Consider the following 18981-nt stretch of genomic DNA (forward strand, 5'->3'; position numbering starts at 1 on the left):
TTCCAGTTTTTACTTTATGTTAATTGATTGATTCACCTGTTTTTATTTATGCCATTATATAATGAAAGCAGAGAGAGGATTTTTCATTTAAAAAAAAGAAATATTCTGCAATTAAGTGAGAACTTTTTTGGAAGTCATAAATTAGTAAATCCACAAATGATTTAACACACACTATCTATAAAATCTGAATGTTACTTCTCATGTTTCAGCGAAAGTCACTCAATCCAAATAAAAGTTACACATTTTATACAATATATTAAAATGCACAATAAAATATGATCAGAAAATATAGTGTGAAACTCTTAAGTAAAAAATCTTTTGTACACACCAGCTGTTAAGCCTAAAGTAGCAAGAAATCTACTCTCTAGCATGCAAGTCGTCTATTCTCTTTGATGTTTTAAAGCAACACAACATCTATGCTCACGGTGTTGCTCCCCCCTCCAAATTAAAAAAAACCAACCACATTATGAGAGTTGAGAATAGAATATTAGTTGAAGGACTATGGGGATATGAAATTAAAGGTATGAAATTATGAGCACTATAAGAATGAAAATCTATCACACAACTAAAAAGCCTGAAGTGTTTTAGAAAAACTTTTCTAAATAGACTTTCATGTTTGGAATGAGAATGAAACCTTCCTGTAAATAAATTAAACAAAAGTTATAATATGGTGTTACAACCGTCCAAATTGTCATAAACAGCAAATAATAGTCACTATTAAAGCATATTTTAAAATAATAGTCACTTTTAAAGCATATTTTAAAATAACAAAATAAAAGTAATACCTTTGCTATTTCTTCTTCTAATCTTTCTTGGTACTGTTGTTCTAGCAGTTGAACAACATCCAGATCATTCTTCATTTCAATTTCACTAGCAAGCTGTAAGAAAAATATGAAATCTCAAAAACCAAACAACAGTCTATTTCAAAAGCACGTTATATCCCAAAGCATCTAAATTATATTGAATATATATTTATTTGCTGATAAATTGTCAGGTGAGTTACACGATACCTCCACAGCTGCATCTGCTCTTTGCTGATGAAGTTTTTCAGTGTATTTTACTTTCCTGAAGACCTCTTCTAGTTTTATTTGTGAATCTGCAGATATACTATAAAGATAGAAGCGAGGGGAAAAAAAAAAAAATCAATGCTTCGATATATTTTTTCTCTATTCAAATATCTATATCTATATAAATATATTCAAAGATCAATGACTGTGAACACTTACTTCACAACATACCTTTGTCTATACCATTAATTTCATATACTTGACTCTATAAACCATCTGCCTTCCAGACACTTGCCTTTTCTATCAATATAACACTCCTTAACATCAGTTTTGTGGACTTGACTTCACAAACAACTAGTCTTTTAAAGCTACTTGAGAATATTTTGTGCTCAATAACTATACACAATTAAGATGAAGACAATAGTGCCTGTTTGAATGGTAAGAATATGGGAAAAACTAGAAGGGCTTTACAAAGCCATAGAAACAGCTTGGTAATATTTATTTTGATTCTTTAAAATTGTTGCTTTTCAGCAGATGCACTGCTTTCTTGTATTATATAGATGACTCAGTAAGAAAAGGCATACACATGAAAATATTAAGAAATCCATTACAATTCATTTTATATTTAGATACTAACAGGTTGAAATATATTCAGTGACTGTTTCTCCTAACAGAACAGCACTCTATCTTCAGATACAAAAAAAAAAACCCTCTAGAACCCCTTTCACTTCTGATATGTTGCAAAGAAGTCACAGAAACACACTGCAAAAAGAATAAGATACAGCAACAAACCACCTAAATAATCTCTCTTCAGTATTTGTGATCTGCTGTCACAAAGAAATGAATACCTTGCTAAAAAAGACAAGGTATAGATTAGATGAAATTAGAAGGTAAGATTATTCTCTGTAGGACTTGCAACCTTTAGTTACACTAGGGTTTTACAGAATCTCAGAGTCAGTTTAGATTATTCTGAAATGGAGTTCAGAATATCTGATAATTTTATAAACCTTATGACATTTTTAACTATAAAAAGTAACACTACGTTTAGCATTCACATTTAATTTCTATATATGAACAGTCATGTACAGGCCCTTACTTTCCTTTATGGTGCATTTCAGTTCTAAACCACAGCAGGGAATGAATGGTAGAAATTGATTTCTTCCATTATTTTTTTCTGATGTTGCAATAGGATATGTAACCATATGAAAAGGTCCTTAAAAACCACCAGGTTTGGCCAGAGCTATCTTCCTACTTAGATCATAGTTTAAAAGACAGTAACAAATCAAGTATGGAGATTGAAGACCTATTAGAATTCAACAGATTACTGACTACACCATTAAAGAGTCCCACTTTGTATCCAGGCTTGAGACGTAAGACAGAACTTCATACAGGTTTATTAAAAAACAATTTATATAGTGAGCTAGGATTTTTTCCTCTAAAACTCCAGTTTCATTTTAATTTGTAAAACCTGAAGTTCAAGAACTAAAGGTAACTCTTAATGGGAAAACACTAAAGAACTGATGAATACCTCATATGGTCAGAGGATACCTCAGAACTCTGAAGCTTATCCTGCAAATGAACAATCTCTGCAGTGTACCTCTCTTCACTTTCTTTTAGCTGCTGTTGAAAATAGGACCGGAGGTGCTCCAGTTCATGAGCATGTTTTTCTTCAAGTTGTGTTTTAAGGTTCTCTAACTCCCTCCAAAGGTATTCTTGAATCTTAGGATCTACATGCAGGTTATTTGAAGAGGGGAAGAAAGCAAAAAAGATTAGCTCAATTCTATTAGTTATATTAGTTTTCCACCCATCCCCCCCAAGTTAATAGCAGTGATGTAACTGAATAATTACTGTAGTTTAAAATATTCTTTTGATATCTTATCAATTATTTTCCCATAGCAAATAATTATAATTTAGTTTTCCCTCTTGTGAAATAAAATAAATCCTTCCTCTTCTGTTATTGGATATAGGTAACCAAACTAACTGTGGAAAACTGAACATCAAATTAAAACTCCTTCAAGGAGTATAATTCCAAAGCATTTTAGAGATTTAAGACAATCATAGTATCATATTGTAAAATCTGCAAAAATCTCTTATATGCTTCAAGCTGTAAAATAGGGGTCAGTTTAAATTTAAAGTCATTGTCTTTCTCTTTCTCTCTGTGAATATACATATACTGAAAACAACATATACATCCTTTTACCCATTAGATCCTGTGAAGGGGTTTCCAGACATTCCTTTCTTGTTTCCAGACAATTAGGTTCCTCTTCTCTCCTAGGCTCAGGTTCAGAAGATGATATCCATGGTTCTTTGACCTAAAAAAATCATCAAGTAAATACAAATGACAACAATTTGTATTACACTAATGCAAAAATATTATCTGTAATTATACACATACAAGAAGGATTAAACACCCTTTCAGAACTAGATGGCTCACTAGGCATTATGTTTAAGCCAGTACCCATATACAACACAATTCACAAAGTAGAGGTCATTTTCATTTCAGCCTTTCCTCTATTCATTCTTGAACCTATCACAGTAGCTATCTGCTAGCTAAAGAGGTTATTAATTTTTTTTCAGAAGTAACATAGTAGCAGAGAAATAGATGCTGCAGCTACTTTAGTAAGTCAGTTTTCACTTATATATAAGTTCAATCTCTGCCTCCTAATAAAATTCTGAAGCAGCATGAAAAAAATATTTTTAAGTTTTAGCTTCCCAACTTGGAGTGACATTGGGGGAGATAAAGACATGTATCACAAAATAAAGTACACAGTGGATCAACCTCAAGTTTATATTCCTTCATTATTTTTCTTGTTGTTCTCTTTTTTTTTTTTTTATTTAAAAGATGACTTACTGTCAGCAAACCATAGGAGATGATGAGAGTGCAGCAAACAGAAGCAGTAACAGACAAAGGAGTTTGAGCAGCAGTTCAGGCAGAAGGGAGCCAGAACTCTGCTGGGAACAGTGTACATGTGCTCAGCAAGGGTGGTGGCATGCCACAGGGCACTGTGTCCAGCTGCCATTGCACCAACTAGCCCACAACATCAGAGGCCTTGCCCCAGAGTGAACTCCTGAGAGAGGATGCTGCTCTGCAAGTTGGAGGCTGCAGGGGTGCCCAGGACCTCTCACTGAGGCTGGGGGAGATGGGCTCCCCGCCTGCATGAGGTGTGTGCTGGGGCAGGATCTGTGCCACCAAGCAAAGGAGCTGCGGGAGGAGGTCAGCACACTGTGCAGCATCAGAGATGACAAAGAAAGAGACTGACTGGATCCCTCCATGCAGCTTTAAGAGCCTGAACCTCCACCTGTACTGAAGGAGGAGCAGGCAGAGCCTGTGGTTATCAGGTTGGGAGATGGAGACTGCCATGATGATGGAGGCTGGAAGCTCATGACTTCTGGCACCAGGAGGAAGGCTCCTGCTCCACCCTGCAGATCTGCAACTATGGAATAGATTCAGTGCCCCAGGTGCAGATGAGGATCCAGGAGCTCTGTCCAATGAAGCATCCAAACCGGCTGTGCCTGCACCACACAGCAGCACTGGGAGCAATTGAGGGGTGATAGTAAGGGGAGACTCTCTGCTGCAGGGGATGGAGGCCCCCCTCTGCTGACCTGACCTGCTGTCTAGGGAGGTTTGTTGCTTGCTAGGAGCTGGGATCCAGGATGTTGTGGAGAGACTGCTGAAGTCTGTCCAGCCCTCAGACTATTATCCCCCACTGCTCTTCTACATGGGCAACAATATTGCCAGGGGAGACCTGGAGCGTATCAAGAGTGACTATGTGGATCTGGGAGTGATAATCAAGGGCATGGGTGGTGCATCTTTGATTCTGCCAGGGAAGGGCTTGAGGAGGAATGAACAGATCCTGTAACTTAACAACTGGTTGAGCAGCTGGTGTTGACAACAGGAATTTGAGTTTTATATCATGGGACCCTCTTTGAGGCGGGACTTTGATGACTGCTGTGAAGAGACAGGATCAATCCAGCCAAGTAGGGCAAAAGCATCTTTGCTACCAGGCTGGCCAACCTGGTGAGAAGAGCTTTAAACTAGAAATGACAGGGGAGGGAGGTGACAACTCACAGTCAAGTGAGGAAGTGGTAAACCATGTTGGCAAGCAATGAGTGCAGGGTGATGGGGGCAAGAGAGACCTAGTAATTAGAGCTGAAGGGGGCATACCTCAAGTGTATGCACATAAATAAGGAGGTACCCACAAGACAGCATTACAGGGGAAACTCTCATGCCTTTTCTGGGGAATCAGCATGACTGGCTGCTTCTCTGTAGTACCTGCACACTAATGCCTGCAGCATTGGGAACAAATGAGAAGAATTACAGAGCGGTGTGCAGTCACAGAGCTACAGTATCACTGAGATCACAGATATTGTGGGATAGCTCACATAACTGGTGTGCTGCACTGGATGGATACGGGCTCTTTAGGAATGACAGGAGGGGAAGTTGCTCTTTATGTGAGAGAGCAGTGGGAATGCACGGAGCTCTGCCTTGGTATGGATGATGAGCCAGCAGGGAGCTTATGGGTCAAGAATTAGAGGGCAGACCAACATGGGGGACATTGTTGTGGGTGCCTGCTACAGACCACCTGATCAGGAAGATGAAGCCTTCTTCAGACAACTGGAAGAAAGCTCACATTTGCAGATCCTGGTCCTCATGAGGGATTTAGGCCACCCCAGTATCTGCTGGAAGGGCAATACACAGCAGGGCATAAGCAATCCAGGAGGCCTCTGGAATGCACTGATGGTAACTTCTTGAGACAGGTAATGGAAGACCCAACAAGAAGAGATGCTTTGCTGGACCTCATTCTTACAAACAATGAAGAACTCATCAGGGATGGAAAGGTTGGGGGCAGCCTTGGCTGCAGTGACCACGAGATGATGGAGTTCAGGATTTTGAGAGAAGGGAACAAGGTAAAAAACAGGATCACAACAGACTTCAGAAGAACAGACTTCGGCCTCTTCAGGGATCTGCTTGGAAATCTCTTGGGGTACGGTCCTGGAGAGAAGAGGGATCCAAGAGAGCTGGTTGATTTTAAAGGATCACCTCCTCCAAGCTCAAGAATGGTTTAACCTGATGAGCAGAAGATCAAGCAAAGGTGGTAGTTGGCCTGTATGGATGAAAAAGGAGCTCCTGACAAAGCTCAGTCATAAAAAGAAAGCTTAAAAGAGGTGGAAGGAGAGTCAGGTCACCCAGGAGGAACACAGAGACACTGCTCAGGTGTGCAGAGACAGGGTTAGGAAAGCCAAAGCCTACCTGGAGCTGAGTCTGGCACAGGATGTGAAGGGCAACAAGAAAGGCTTCTACAGGTATATCAGCTTCAAAAGAAAAACCAGGGAAAATGCTGGCCCACTGCTAAATAGGGCAAGGGCCCTGGTGACAAAAGACATGGAAAAGGCTGAGGTACTCAATGCCTCCTTTGACTCAGTCTCTACTGATAAGATAGGCCTTCAGGAATCCCTGGTCACTGAGACCACTGGAAAAGTCTGGAGCAAGGAATATATACCCGGTGGAAGAGGATCAGGTTGGGGATCACTTAAGCAAACTGGACATACACAAGTCCGTGGGGCCTGATGGGATGCACCCACAAGTGCTGTGGGTGCCAATGTCATTGCAAGGCCAATCTCAATCATCTTTGAAAGGTAATAGTGACTGGGAGAGGTTCCTGAGGACTGGAAGAAAGCAAATGTCATTCCCGTCTTCAAGAAGGAAAATGAGGATCCAGGGAACCACCGGCCTCAATCCCTGGAAAGGTGATGGAGCAAATTCTGGAAACTATTTCCAAACATATGAAGGAGGTGATTGGGAGCAGTCAGTATGGATTTATGAAGGGGAAACCATGTCTGACCAACCTGATAGCCTTCTACAATGAGATGACTGGCTCAGTGGGAAAGGGGAGAGCAGTGGGTACTATTTAACTTGACTTTTGACACTGTCTCCCATAATATCCTCATAGACAAGCTAATGAAATACAGGGACGGTGAGATGGACTGAAAAAACTGGCTGAGCTACCAGGCTCAAAGAGCTGTGATCAGCAGCATGAAGTCCTGCTGGAGGCCAGTCACTGGTGGTGCACCCCATGGGACCAAACTGGGACCAATAGTGTTTAACATCTTCATTAATGACCTGGACAACGAGCGCACCCTCAGCAGGTTTGCAGATGATGGAAAACTGGGCAGAGTGGCTGATATACTGGATGGTTGTAACATTCAGAGGGACCTTGACAGTCTGGAGAAATGGGCAGACAGGAACCTCATGCGGGAAATGCACAGTCTTGCACCTTTGAAGGAATAACCCTATACACCAGTACATGCTAGGGGCCAACCAGCCGGAAAGCAGCTTTGCAGAAAGGGATTTGGGGTCTTGGAGGACAAGTTAAACATGAGCCAGCAAAGTGCCCTGGCAGCAAAGAAGGCCACCAGTATCCTGGGCTGCATTAGGAAGAACATTGCCAGTAGGTTGAGGGAGAGGATCCTTTCCCTCTACTCAGCACTGGTGAGACTGCATCTGGAGTGCTGTGTCCAATTCTGGGCATCCCAGTACAAGACATGGACTTACTGGAGTGAGTCCAGTGAAAGGCCACAAAGATGATTAAAGGATTGGAATATCTCTCAAATGCAAAGAGGCTGAGAGAGCTGAGATTGTTCAACCAGGAGAAAAGAAGGCTCGGGGTGATCTTATCAATATGTAAATACCTGATGGGGGGAGTAAAGACGACAGAACCATACCCTTCTCAGTGATGCCCAGAGACAAGAAAAGAGGCAATGCGCACAAATTGAAATACAGGAAATTCCATGTAAACATAAGAAAAATATGGTCAAACACTGGAAGAGGTTGCCCACAGATGTTGTGGAGTCTCAGCACTTGGAGATATTCAAAACCTGACTGGATACAGTCCTGAGCAACCTGCTTTAGCTAACCCTTCTCTGTTTTACTTAATCACCAACTTGCTATGCCACTCAACCAGGATCTATAAATAGAGTTGTAAATACATTCTCTCCCTGACCAGAAGGAATTCACGCAACAGAGAAAATTCAAACACACTTGCATTTTATAAGAGGTGCTATAAAAAGCTTACCTGTTTACAATCCTTCATCAAGTGTGTTTGAAGTGCAGTCAGCCTGCTGTATTCTTCCTTTATCTTGTGCAGGAGAGCATCCATATGTTGTTGCATAGCTAAATTACACAAATAACCAGGGACTTTTTCTTTAAATTAAATTTATAAACATTATACGATAATTTTTTTATAAAATGAATTGTTCACAATTTTTTCACTGAAGAGTTATCCCACAAACATTATATATTATTGAAATAAGAGAGGGCCCTTACAAATTTTAGAATGTATTTTTATATAATACTGATATATATGTATTTTTTGGTAGAGCTGCTAGCTTTTTTTACATGGAGAAAAAAACAATCACTTTTTTCACCAGTTTCCACTGTAATAAAAACAGCATAAGAAAATGCTCAAAATAAAAATTAAGATAGTTGAGACTACTCTCAACTCTCTAAAACAGCTAATTAGGAACATTAATTAGTACCTGAACAATTAACGACATAATAATTGCCAATCTGAAATGCCTGAAATCAATATTACATATATATTTACCAGTATGATAGTACAAGGTCATTACCTTGAGCTTGACCTCCGTGTGTTGGCAATTCTATACTCAATTTTTCTTTCTCAGCAGCAGGGACATGGAAAATATCCTGTTCCCTATCATCAGCTTCTACAGCAGTTGAAGACTGTTCCTTCTGATTATGACACAGAAGCTGTATGGCAAACAAAACAAAGAAAGAGTCAAGAAAAATTATTTATTAATGTATCAGTGACAAATTACAGAGAAAACAGAAAAATAATGGCAAGAAGTTAGTATTTTGTGATATTATCTTCTGTGGAAATAATGATGTACATGTTCTGTTAAGTCACAAAGAACCTAGAAAACCCTTAAAATTCCTGATAAAAGAAACAGGTATGGAGAAAATTTTCAGCTAAAACATAAATACATATATTTTTGCATGGACTTTTAATTTGGCATTGCCAAATGTTAAAATTTTGCAGAATAAGGCTTCCTTTATTAATGCTGAAAGTATCGTAAATGTTTCATTCTGATTAACTCCAATTTTACTTGGGGAAGTATTTCCTACTGTGGAAATTTAGATCTTTTTAGAGATTACTATTTATCTTGTTCTTAAGTTTTCAACGAATAGAATAAAAGGGGATGGCAGCAGAAAACGCAAGCAAATAATAAACAGAATGCCTCATGTTTGTTGTTGCTGGGCGGCCAGCAGAATAGTGGCCATATTTACAGTGAGTAGACTAACAGAAGATTTATCCATATGCTTTCTGAAGACACATAACATTTGCAAAGAAACTTGGCCTGCCCAAGGAACATAGCAGGATTCTTTATTTAAACATTTTAGACTCAACAGACTCTAAATTTGATTTACAAGAATAAAATAATTTCTCCTCAAACTCAACATGGAATCATACAGTTAGGCACGGTTCATTCCAGCTCTGAAACAACTAATGCCAAAAACCTGATTCAGCTGATACTGTCTGTGTGCCATCATAGAGTCCAGCTTAATCTCCTCTATGCTGGCTCTCAAGTAAAACAGTTCTGGTATCCACATTTCCAAAAAGACATCGAAAAACTGGAAATGATCCAGAAAAAAAAAAAAGCCCTATATGAAATACTAAAGATCAGAAGATCATGGCTTACAATGAATGATGAAAGCGGCTTAATTTATCCAGAAATAAATTTAATGAATGACTTGATTGTTGGTCAGAAAGAACATGTAAGGGCAAGAGATTACTAACCCCTTTTAGTCTACAAAAAAGAGATGCTAAAATAATATTATTGGTGGCTGATACTAGGATACAGACTAAAAATATGGTTCAATTTTTGACCATGATATTCATAGTTACTGAAAATACCATACGTAGGAATTTTGGTGTATTCTCAACCACTTTAAGTCTTTGAAAGACATGCTGCAGCTAAGAAAGAAATGACTGTCTTATTGCAGAAACGAGAAGGTGATGTCAGATTACTGTAAAAATCAAGAACTTATGGCCAGAGACATACACGAAGGAAAAAATACTTTAGAACTAGCAGACTAGCTATAAGGCAGACGAATTGATTGGACAAGGATATAAAACAATAAAAGAAAAAATACCCAAACCCTTGGAAACATATTTTGGAAGATCAGGTTTAGCAGTCTCTATTTAGAGATCAATGCAAAGAGAAATGGTCCAAAGATGGTTAAGTATGGTGTGGAAAATCAAGATGACTCACCATACACATAATTTTTCATTTTCAGTTCTTCAAAAGTTCCATTTAAAAAAAGGCTTTTTGCTAAGTCTTACCTGAGTGAGCCTAGAACATTCCTCAGATACAGCTTCACTTAGCTTTTCTATAAGTCTTTGTGTAGATTTGACTTCATCATCTATGAATACAAATCATTCATAATATTATTTTTAATGCTATATGCACAACAGTTTTTCAATAGATTACAAGGTGTAGTCCCCTGTCTCAGTAAAGTCAACTCCTCAGATTTTAGGAAGGCATACTTTTTTTTCCCTCTTTCTTGTTCCATCTCACAGATATATTCAATTATTATGGTAGAATTGTGTGTTCAAGAGGAATAAGGTGTAAGAAATGCATTGTTATGTCAGTGAGATCTGGAAAAACCTAATTTTACTCAAACATACTGGAGGGCCAGGAAGTTATTATGACAAAAAAAAATACACAAGGGCAAATCACAGGATGACAAAAAAAGTATGGATAGAAAAGCAGCATGATAACATAAAAGCACAGAACAATAATCTTGAAAGTAGTAGCAAAGAAGCTTACTTAATGTGGACAGGGAGCCAATGAAGGAATTCAAGGAACAGAGAATGAAACAAGACCAAAGATATTTTGCTGCTGCATTTGCCTAGTATTTTTGTAAGGAATACGAACCTATAGCTGAATGTATTATACAGTTCTTTACAATTAATTGACTTAATACAAATAGCAAAACATGAGTTGTAATGCTTCCCTACTCTTTCCTTTCTAAAGTAACCTGAGTAATAGACTACTTATAATAGGAAATAATTTGGAATAAAAGCACTTAAAAGTGTTCTACAAAAATAATTTGTTGGACAGCTACATATACTTTTTCCCCAAACGCTTGTGCTTACTTTCTTTTAAAGACACTACCTATTTTTCATATCAAGAGTTTCACTCCTATAATTTTTGGCAAGTTACCTGCATGTTGAATTTGCAAGGTCTGGAGCTCCAGCTGATGCATTTTTTTAAGATCATCCATCTCTTGTAGATGACTACGTACAAGCTCCTCTTTAAGACTGCAAAGTGCAGTCTCTTCTTCTGCCTTCATGTAATCATGAACCTGGTCTACACAAGCTGAATAAACCAGGGACAGACAAATGCGCTGTGCTTCCATCTGTAGCTGTAAATCAGTCTTTGAATAAAAATACATATTTTATAAAGAGTGAGAAACAAGAAAAGAACGTTCAACTTTCGCTAATTTCCGAAATTAATACTAAATGCACGGAACATAATGTTACACATATGGTATATATGAAATATATAAATTTAATTATACACATTTTAGAAACTTAAATTACAAAAAAACAGTTAAGAGAGCTCTTCAGTTTAAAATAAAAATCAAACTAAAATCAAATCATCAAAACTAAAAATATGTTTCAACTCCTGCTTTGGAAAAGAAAGCTGCAAGCACAATGACTATCTTTACACACAGCACTTAGTATTGAGAACACGTCTCACTTCCTCCTCACAATTACAATATGGCTGAGAGTTTATATCCCTCCTTTTGCTCCACTGCTGACTATGTTCTAAGGAATTTGCAAACTCTACTCCTGTTTTGAAAGCCACTTGTATTTGTGGGTGGTGCGGGTACGCGCCAGACAGAAGACTGGCTGCTTACTGACTTGCAATGAAACTTCACTGAAAAGCAGAGTCAGTTAAATAGTATTGCATCAGGCTGTTCACAGTCTGGTATGTTAATTTAATCCATCTGTAGATATGGACAAATGTAAAACAAAAACCAGAACTAAGCAGGCCCTGCTTTTAGTGGGGTTTGGACCAGATAACCTCCTGATGCCCTTTCTAAACTATATTATTCTATGATTTTATGAAAATATTGAAGAGCTGAAAACTAATTTCTTCTTCTATGGATGTTGGTGATCATTATTATCTTGAGAAGAAATAGTTTTCCAAATAACTTAAATTTGTCCAAGCAAGACTGACTATCAGAGCTCCAAGACTAAGAATAGGCATCACACCAAAGACACGGCCTTTATATTTGTTGGATTCTCAGTTGATTGAGGACCAGACTATTTTTACTTAATCGAATAACAATTTTTGGACCAATTAAGAGTATCTGCCCATGAAAAACAGATCATTATGAAAGCTACAGCATCAGGAAACCCTGACCATTGCCCCTAGTTTGTCAGATAAAAGGATTGTCAATAGTAGAGCTGCTATGCTCATTCTACTTCCCTGCCATTTATCTATGTGAGACTGGCTGCAAGAATTTTGGATTCAAAATCCATCAGCAAATTAGACAAAGTGACTAGAATATTGTAATTTCTATAAAAATACAGAAAACTTTTTTTGCCATATTTTTATTAATAGAAATAACGTCACAAAGAATGGAAGATCATTTATGCATGATAATCACGAGGGGGAAGCAGGCCAAAATCTCTAAGCATTTAGGGACAACCATGCTTAAAGTAAGAGGTAAGATGAATTTTGCAGCAATAAAAAAACACTGAATTTTACCCGTAATGAAGGAGGAGTAATATCACAACTAATACAGCAAGAAGTTAAGAAAAAATGCACTGTATATACAGACTAAAAGACTATATTATTAGCAGACCTGAATAAACCTTAATTGATAACCAGTGCTTGTAGTTCTAATCTGCAGTTTTGAGGATGTTATTGCCAAAGGAAACATGTTCAGAATTAGTCAATACTGAGATATTTAGAGTCCAAGTTTGAAAAGGTTTAGGCACTTCTGGATCATTATGATTTTTCATTCCTTCGAAGGTAATCGCAGGACCCTTATCATATTGTTATAAATAATTAAAGTATTATATTAGACAGTTACAGTTCTTTTATATAATCTCACAGCTGTTTCCAATACACTTTATCAGTGATTTTATTTTTTAGAAAATGAATGGACTACAGGACAACATAAAGTTAGGCAAGGTTGGTGTTAGTTCATTCCTGGGTGGATTTTTAGAACTTGAAATAAATCTTAAAACAGTAGATAGTTAACTACTATCTACTAACTTAATACTACTAACCACATCTATTTTTACATCTATTAACATCTGTTTTTACAAAAAACTTGCTTGCGTTTTTTCTGAAGCATACTATTCAACTGTATCACTGTATATAAATTTAAAGCCAGATTTCTGATTCTGGCACCTCTTTAAATATCAATAATTCAATACTGAGCTATTTTGATTGGCAAATGACAATCTTCTCCATATAACCTGCAATTCAGTTAGAATACAAAAAATACAGGCAAAATTTCTCCAGCAAAAGCCAGACTGAATAGAATCACATGATATGCTTAACTTCCACTTCTTCACACATTTCTTTTCTACACTGACATCCAGATACATTTTTTTTAAAGTGAAAATCACATACACACAAAAATTGTTATAGTGGGACATTAGAATTTCACAGGTTTTATAAAAGCTGACCGAAAATGTCAAGAGTTTATCTCTTTATATTGTGTGAATGAGTACTTATGGAATGAAAAAGTGAATCACAGACAAATAAAATGTATCCTGAAAAAGTTTTCACCTCTTCTAAATAAGTTAAATGTTCTACCAAAATGTGAAGTGTTATAGATGTCTTCTGCTCACTTTTTTTTTTTTTGTTGCTTTAATTAAATACACTGGGAGAGTATTTTTTTCCAATGATAAATAGCATCCTTTCAGACACTGACTATGGTTATAATTCTGATCATTCTTGTAACCACTTTCACCATTGGCCACTCTCTGAAACACACACATGAGCACACACATGCGCTCCAAAGCAGCTAAGAGGACAAATACTTCACAAATTTCTACATATGGGCTCCTACAACTTTTCATAGGTAAATTATTTTCTATACAGCTTTATATAACATACCTGTTCTGATTTTAATGTATCCACTTGCTGCTGAAGCTGATTATTTTCACTTTGTGTTATTGCTATTAATGATGTTTCATCGGTCAGTCCATCTGTCATCTCATGCAAACATCCTATGAGAGACTGCTGTTCCGGTTTCAACGTTTGCTGAACCTCCTTTCCTTTTGCTACCTGATGACTGATATTGTTATCCGTGCCTAGATCGCCTGTTACATTTACTGCTTCATCAACTTTATTGCTTGAACCAGATGTGGTATTTCTGCTTTCAGATGCTGCAGTAGCAGTCTTCAGAGCTTTTCCTTTAGAACATTTTGTCTTATGTTCAGTAATATCAATATTTCCTTTCTGAGTGTGGCTAATCATGACTTCTAGTTCTTTACATATTGCTAGAACTTGTTCTTTCTCATGTTTTAGGGATTTAACTTTTTCATTTAAATGACAAATTTCACTATGCTTTGACTTCAACTGTTCAGAAAGATCTGAAAGTCTCAGGGATAATTCCAGTTTCTCACGCTGGATCACCTCAAGCTTTTCCATAAGTTCTGTTGCATCTTTCTCAACAACTTCTCCAGCTTCAAATGTGTCTGCCCTGTACATCTTATTTTCTTTACTATCTTCAAAACTAGAACTTGTAGTTTTAAATAAAACTGGCGTATTGCTTTGCAAGTGTTGAAGTTCTTCACTCAGAGCTTTGAGTTTGATTTTATACTCAGCTTCCTGCTTATTCTTGTTCTCTTCTAAATCAGTTTTTGTCTTCAGAAGGCTAGCACATTCTTTCTGCAGCTCTTTAAAATTAGCTTCAAGTTTTTTCTCAGTAAACGAAAAGGCACTCTTCTGCCTTTCAAAATCCTCTTCGAGTTGACTGTTTTGTTTTTTAAGTTGCTCATTTTCATTAATCACCTCTTCTATTCTTTTTTGCAAGTCTAGGTTTTCTGACTTGGAACTAACACTGCCTTTGAAAATGACATTTTCTTCAGAGATTACCATCATATGTTTTAATTTCTGTTCCAGAGTTTTGTTTTCCCCTTTAAGAAGGTTATTTTGTGTTGCAAGTTCTGAACATTTTTCTTTAAGGCTATCTTCTCTCTCCTTCATTTGTTTCTGCATCAGCTCAGTTTTACGCTGCAACTCTTGAACTTCTTGTTCAAGGGTACCTTTTTCTTTTTCTTCCTGCCTGAGTACTTCAATCTCCTTCTGCAGCTCATGAATTTGAAGTGTCATTTCTTCAGATTTAGAATTTACAATAGACTGTTGTAAATCTTTTAGCTTTGAAATCTCTAATATCAACTGATTTTGCTCTGTGATTAAGTTGTCCTTTTCAAACTGAATGGCTTCTATCTTTTGACTCATTTCATTCTGTACCCCATCTAACTGCTGTTTATAGTGCATATTCAAGTTATCTTTAAGGCTTTCCATGCTTACCATGTGCTCTTTTTGTAAGTCTTCTCTAAGTCTGGACAGTTCTTCTTCATGACTAAACAGAAGCTGCGTCCTCAGTCTCTCTAATTCAGCTTCTTGAGACTCAGCCATCCTGTCCAAAACTGCATCCTTCTCCCTTTCTAGCATTTCAAGTTTTATTTTGTAATTTGTGACTTCTGCCTCGTGTTTTAATTCTAATTCTCTCCTAAATTCAAAAGCAGAAGCAAGTTGAGTTTTTAGGTCTTCAATCACAAACTCGTATTTTTCAGCTTCATTTAATCGACTTTCCATATCTATTATGGTTTGTTTGGCTCTTTGAACCTGCTCTCTTGAAAAATTCAATTCTTGGTAAAGATCTTTGATTTTAGTTTGTTGAAGAGACTTCTCTGCTGAAATGACTTCCATCTGTTGTGACAATTCTTGCTTTATTTTTTCCCTTTCATTATCAGCATCTTGCAATTTCATATTCAATTCATTAATTTTAATATTCATTAAATGTATTTGATCTTTATTAACATTATCATCTGAACATAAACTTGAAGTTTTCTCCAGTTCTACTTTTTGTTGAGAAAGACGTTGTTCTATTTCTACCGCATGTTGCTTAATTAATTCTTGCTTCATTTGTACAATCTGCTGTCCATGCATTTCATCTAATTCGGCCTGAAGTTGTGCCAGTCTCCGTTGTGTTTCTAGTTCCATCCTTTGCACAATATCACTTTCAAACTGACTGTCTTTGTAACATCGTTTCTGAAGTTCTTCCACAGTTCCCATTAATTGTTTTATTTCATCAGAACATTGCCTTTCTTTCTGTTTGCAGGTGGTAAGTTCAACTCTCATATTATTTATCTCCTGGGTCTTTAGTAAAATCTGTTCTTTCAATTCTTCAAGTAATTTACTGGCATCTGATAATTTTTCCATAAGCTGAAACGAATTTCTTTCTTCTTCTCCAAGTTTTGCTTTCAGCTCTTCAATTAAAGCTTCTTTTTCCTGTAGTTTACTCAAATCTGCTCCTTCATTTTTGTGTTTTCCCTTTAAAAATAAGCAAAAACAGATTCTTATTTTTAGTTCGTTATTTGAATGCATTAGAACATTATATACTTACCTATTTAAACATGATGCCTTTCTTTAAAACATCACAGATCATTTATAAAAACCAAATCTAAGTTATTTGTTGCCTTATTTTGGAAGTTTTCTATACATTTGGGATAAGTGACAATCCAAAAAAGAAAAAAAAAAAAGTTTTTTACTGTTGTGCTCTGATACTTCAAAAAACATTTAATGAAATTACCTGAAAGCTTTGTCTTATGTCACTTTTAATGACATTCAATTTTCCTTTTTTTTTTTTTAAGCTACTTTGAGATGTTTTCCATGAAGGATGTAAAATGTACATGAAGAAATGAAAGCACGCTTTCCTTAAGACAGAAAAGATTGCTCAAGCAAATTCTGATAGGCTGATATTTAATAAAGGCATTCTAATTCCACGGTGGTATTTAGTATAGCTTTATCATTTCTTGTGAATAATTCTGCAATATTTTTAAACATGATGTACAATATTGACATAAGTAGCTCAGCTCTAAACTACACACATCACATACTATGTGTTAGTGTATTAAACACAACAGATGTGGTATTTAAAATACAAAAAAATTTGTATGCAATACAAAAACACACACATCACCAGTGCTTTAGCCCTTAAATTTCAAAGAAACTACGAAATCATTAAAAGAACAAGAGACTAGGAAAAGAGATCTTTCTAGTAAGAAACATACCATTTCATATGTTGTGATTTTGTCCTGAAGATGTGTAATCTGTGCTTCAAATTCTTCATTCTTTTTTTGATAATTCTTCAGCAGGCATTCTTGTTCTTCTAGCTGCTGCTGATGTGAAAGGATCTGTTGTTTGGCTTGCAATAAATCAGCAGCTGTGCAACTATGGCTGGAGGTCCTTAGCGCTTCACTTGCCTGTAACTTGTGCATTAAAAAATAAAACCTAAAATATATCATTTTTCAGAAACAACTTGTACCACAGAAAGAGACAGTTATGATCTCTACTTTCTTGTTCCATATCAAGAGTCCAAAGACTATTAGAAAAGTTTAGTAGCTCTTTTAGAAGCAGCTGAAATAGGTTCATCTTGTTGGAAAAGCCAGCCAATAGAAAATATTTAACATTAAAACATTTTATGGTCAGCTAGTACAGGGCAGCAAGGTCTCAGAAAAAATCTCAAAGCTATAAAATGAACTAGCTGTAATTACTGTCCCCGAAATCAGCAATCGCAATAATATAAATGCAAAGTCTAGAACACAATCCACCTGAAGCTCATAAAAGTATGCTCAAAAAAGCTCAGAAAAGCTGTATGAAGCACTTAAACAGCACAAAATACTAGAATACTGAATTGCAACACCGTAAATTGCAGTCATGCAAAATAAGAGTCTCCACTGCATCTGGATCACCAGCACTTTTTTGAACAAATGACGAAACTTAATTTTGTTATTTAAGTTACCATCTAATAACACCCCAAAAGGCAGATTTTATCCAAAAGTCTATGACTGGAGCATGAAATGGTGGCCCTGAAATTTCAATGCCTGTTTTGACTGCAAAGGGAACAGGATGGATTTCACTAATTACACACAAGCTTCCCCCCACCCAAGACAACCGCCATCATTCAGTATTTATCAGCAGCTGTATGCTTTCCCATATACTTTCTTTTCCATATACTAGGAAAGAGAACAGATTAATTTTGTATTATTTATAGTGATTTAGTGCAAGAAACCAGGTGCTATAATGGTAACTGTAGGACAGTTAAAGTGACTGCAGATCTACACCAAGGGACCAAGTCTTCAAAAACTCATGCCAAATTCCGTGTTTCTATACAAGATAGTCATTGATGGATCCTCTGAAGTGACACCAGTTTTCAAACCCAAATAAATATTGCTAATGTTACGACTTACATGCTGAAACTGAATTTGCAATTTTTGACTTTGTTCAGTAAGCTCTAAAAACTCCCTCATAGTTTCATCCTTTTCTTTCCGTGCCTGTTGTAGGTTAGCAGTGAGCTGGGTGATAATGTCATCTCTTTTTTTGATAGCAGCTTCAAATTCTTGCAACTATGAAAGAAAATGAAATGAAATGAAATGTAAACTATTAGTGCATATCAAAGCCATAGACAGAAAATATTATTAACTTATTCCAGTTAAATAGGAATATATCTTGCCTAGCCTCTCTTTTACTCAAAAGACTTTACACAGATCTATTGGAGCATTTATATTTTCACAAACTGCTTTTGCAACTGTTTTAGAAACAGAATTTTTTTTTAATCATTCAACAATATATGAGCTCTCCATAAAATATACTTATCAAAACATAATATGAACTTTTAAGTTTAATTAGC

The 18981-nt window shown here is 36.5% G+C and overlaps 1 protein-coding gene across 9 annotated transcripts in view; it reads right to left on the reverse strand.

Annotated features, from left to right (window-relative positions):
* The window catches only part of AKAP9 (A-kinase anchoring protein 9), a 129021-nt gene that overhangs the window by 61261 nt on the left and 48779 nt on the right, over window positions 1-18981 (reverse strand). For 8 of the 9 annotated variants that reach the window (XR_010883502.1, XM_067291718.1, XM_067291714.1 and 5 more), the window contains 11 exons: window positions 18542-18697; window positions 17363-17560; window positions 14175-16622; window positions 11253-11466; window positions 10370-10449; window positions 8637-8775; window positions 8081-8178; window positions 3208-3319; window positions 2536-2734; window positions 1011-1107; window positions 786-878 (listed from right to left, as the gene is read on the reverse strand). Coding sequence is in view for 8 of the 9 variants with exons in the window: in XM_067291718.1 (XP_067147819.1) it covers window positions 786-878; window positions 1011-1107; window positions 2536-2734; window positions 3208-3319; window positions 8081-8178; window positions 8637-8775; window positions 10370-10449; window positions 11253-11466; window positions 14175-16622; window positions 17363-17560; window positions 18542-18697 (3834 nt within the window). In the remaining variant the exon portion in view is untranslated. The remainder of the gene's footprint in view (window positions 1-785; window positions 879-1010; window positions 1108-2535; window positions 2735-3207; window positions 3320-8080; window positions 8179-8636; window positions 8776-10369; window positions 10450-11252; window positions 11467-14174; window positions 16623-17362; window positions 17561-18541; window positions 18698-18981) is intronic. The other variant, XM_067291715.1, reaches the window with a different exon arrangement.

This window comes from Apteryx mantelli, chromosome 2, assembly GCF_036417845.1.
Source record: "Apteryx mantelli isolate bAptMan1 chromosome 2, bAptMan1.hap1, whole genome shotgun sequence".
NCBI classification, from domain to species: Eukaryota; Metazoa; Chordata; class Aves; order Apterygiformes; family Apterygidae; genus Apteryx; species Apteryx mantelli.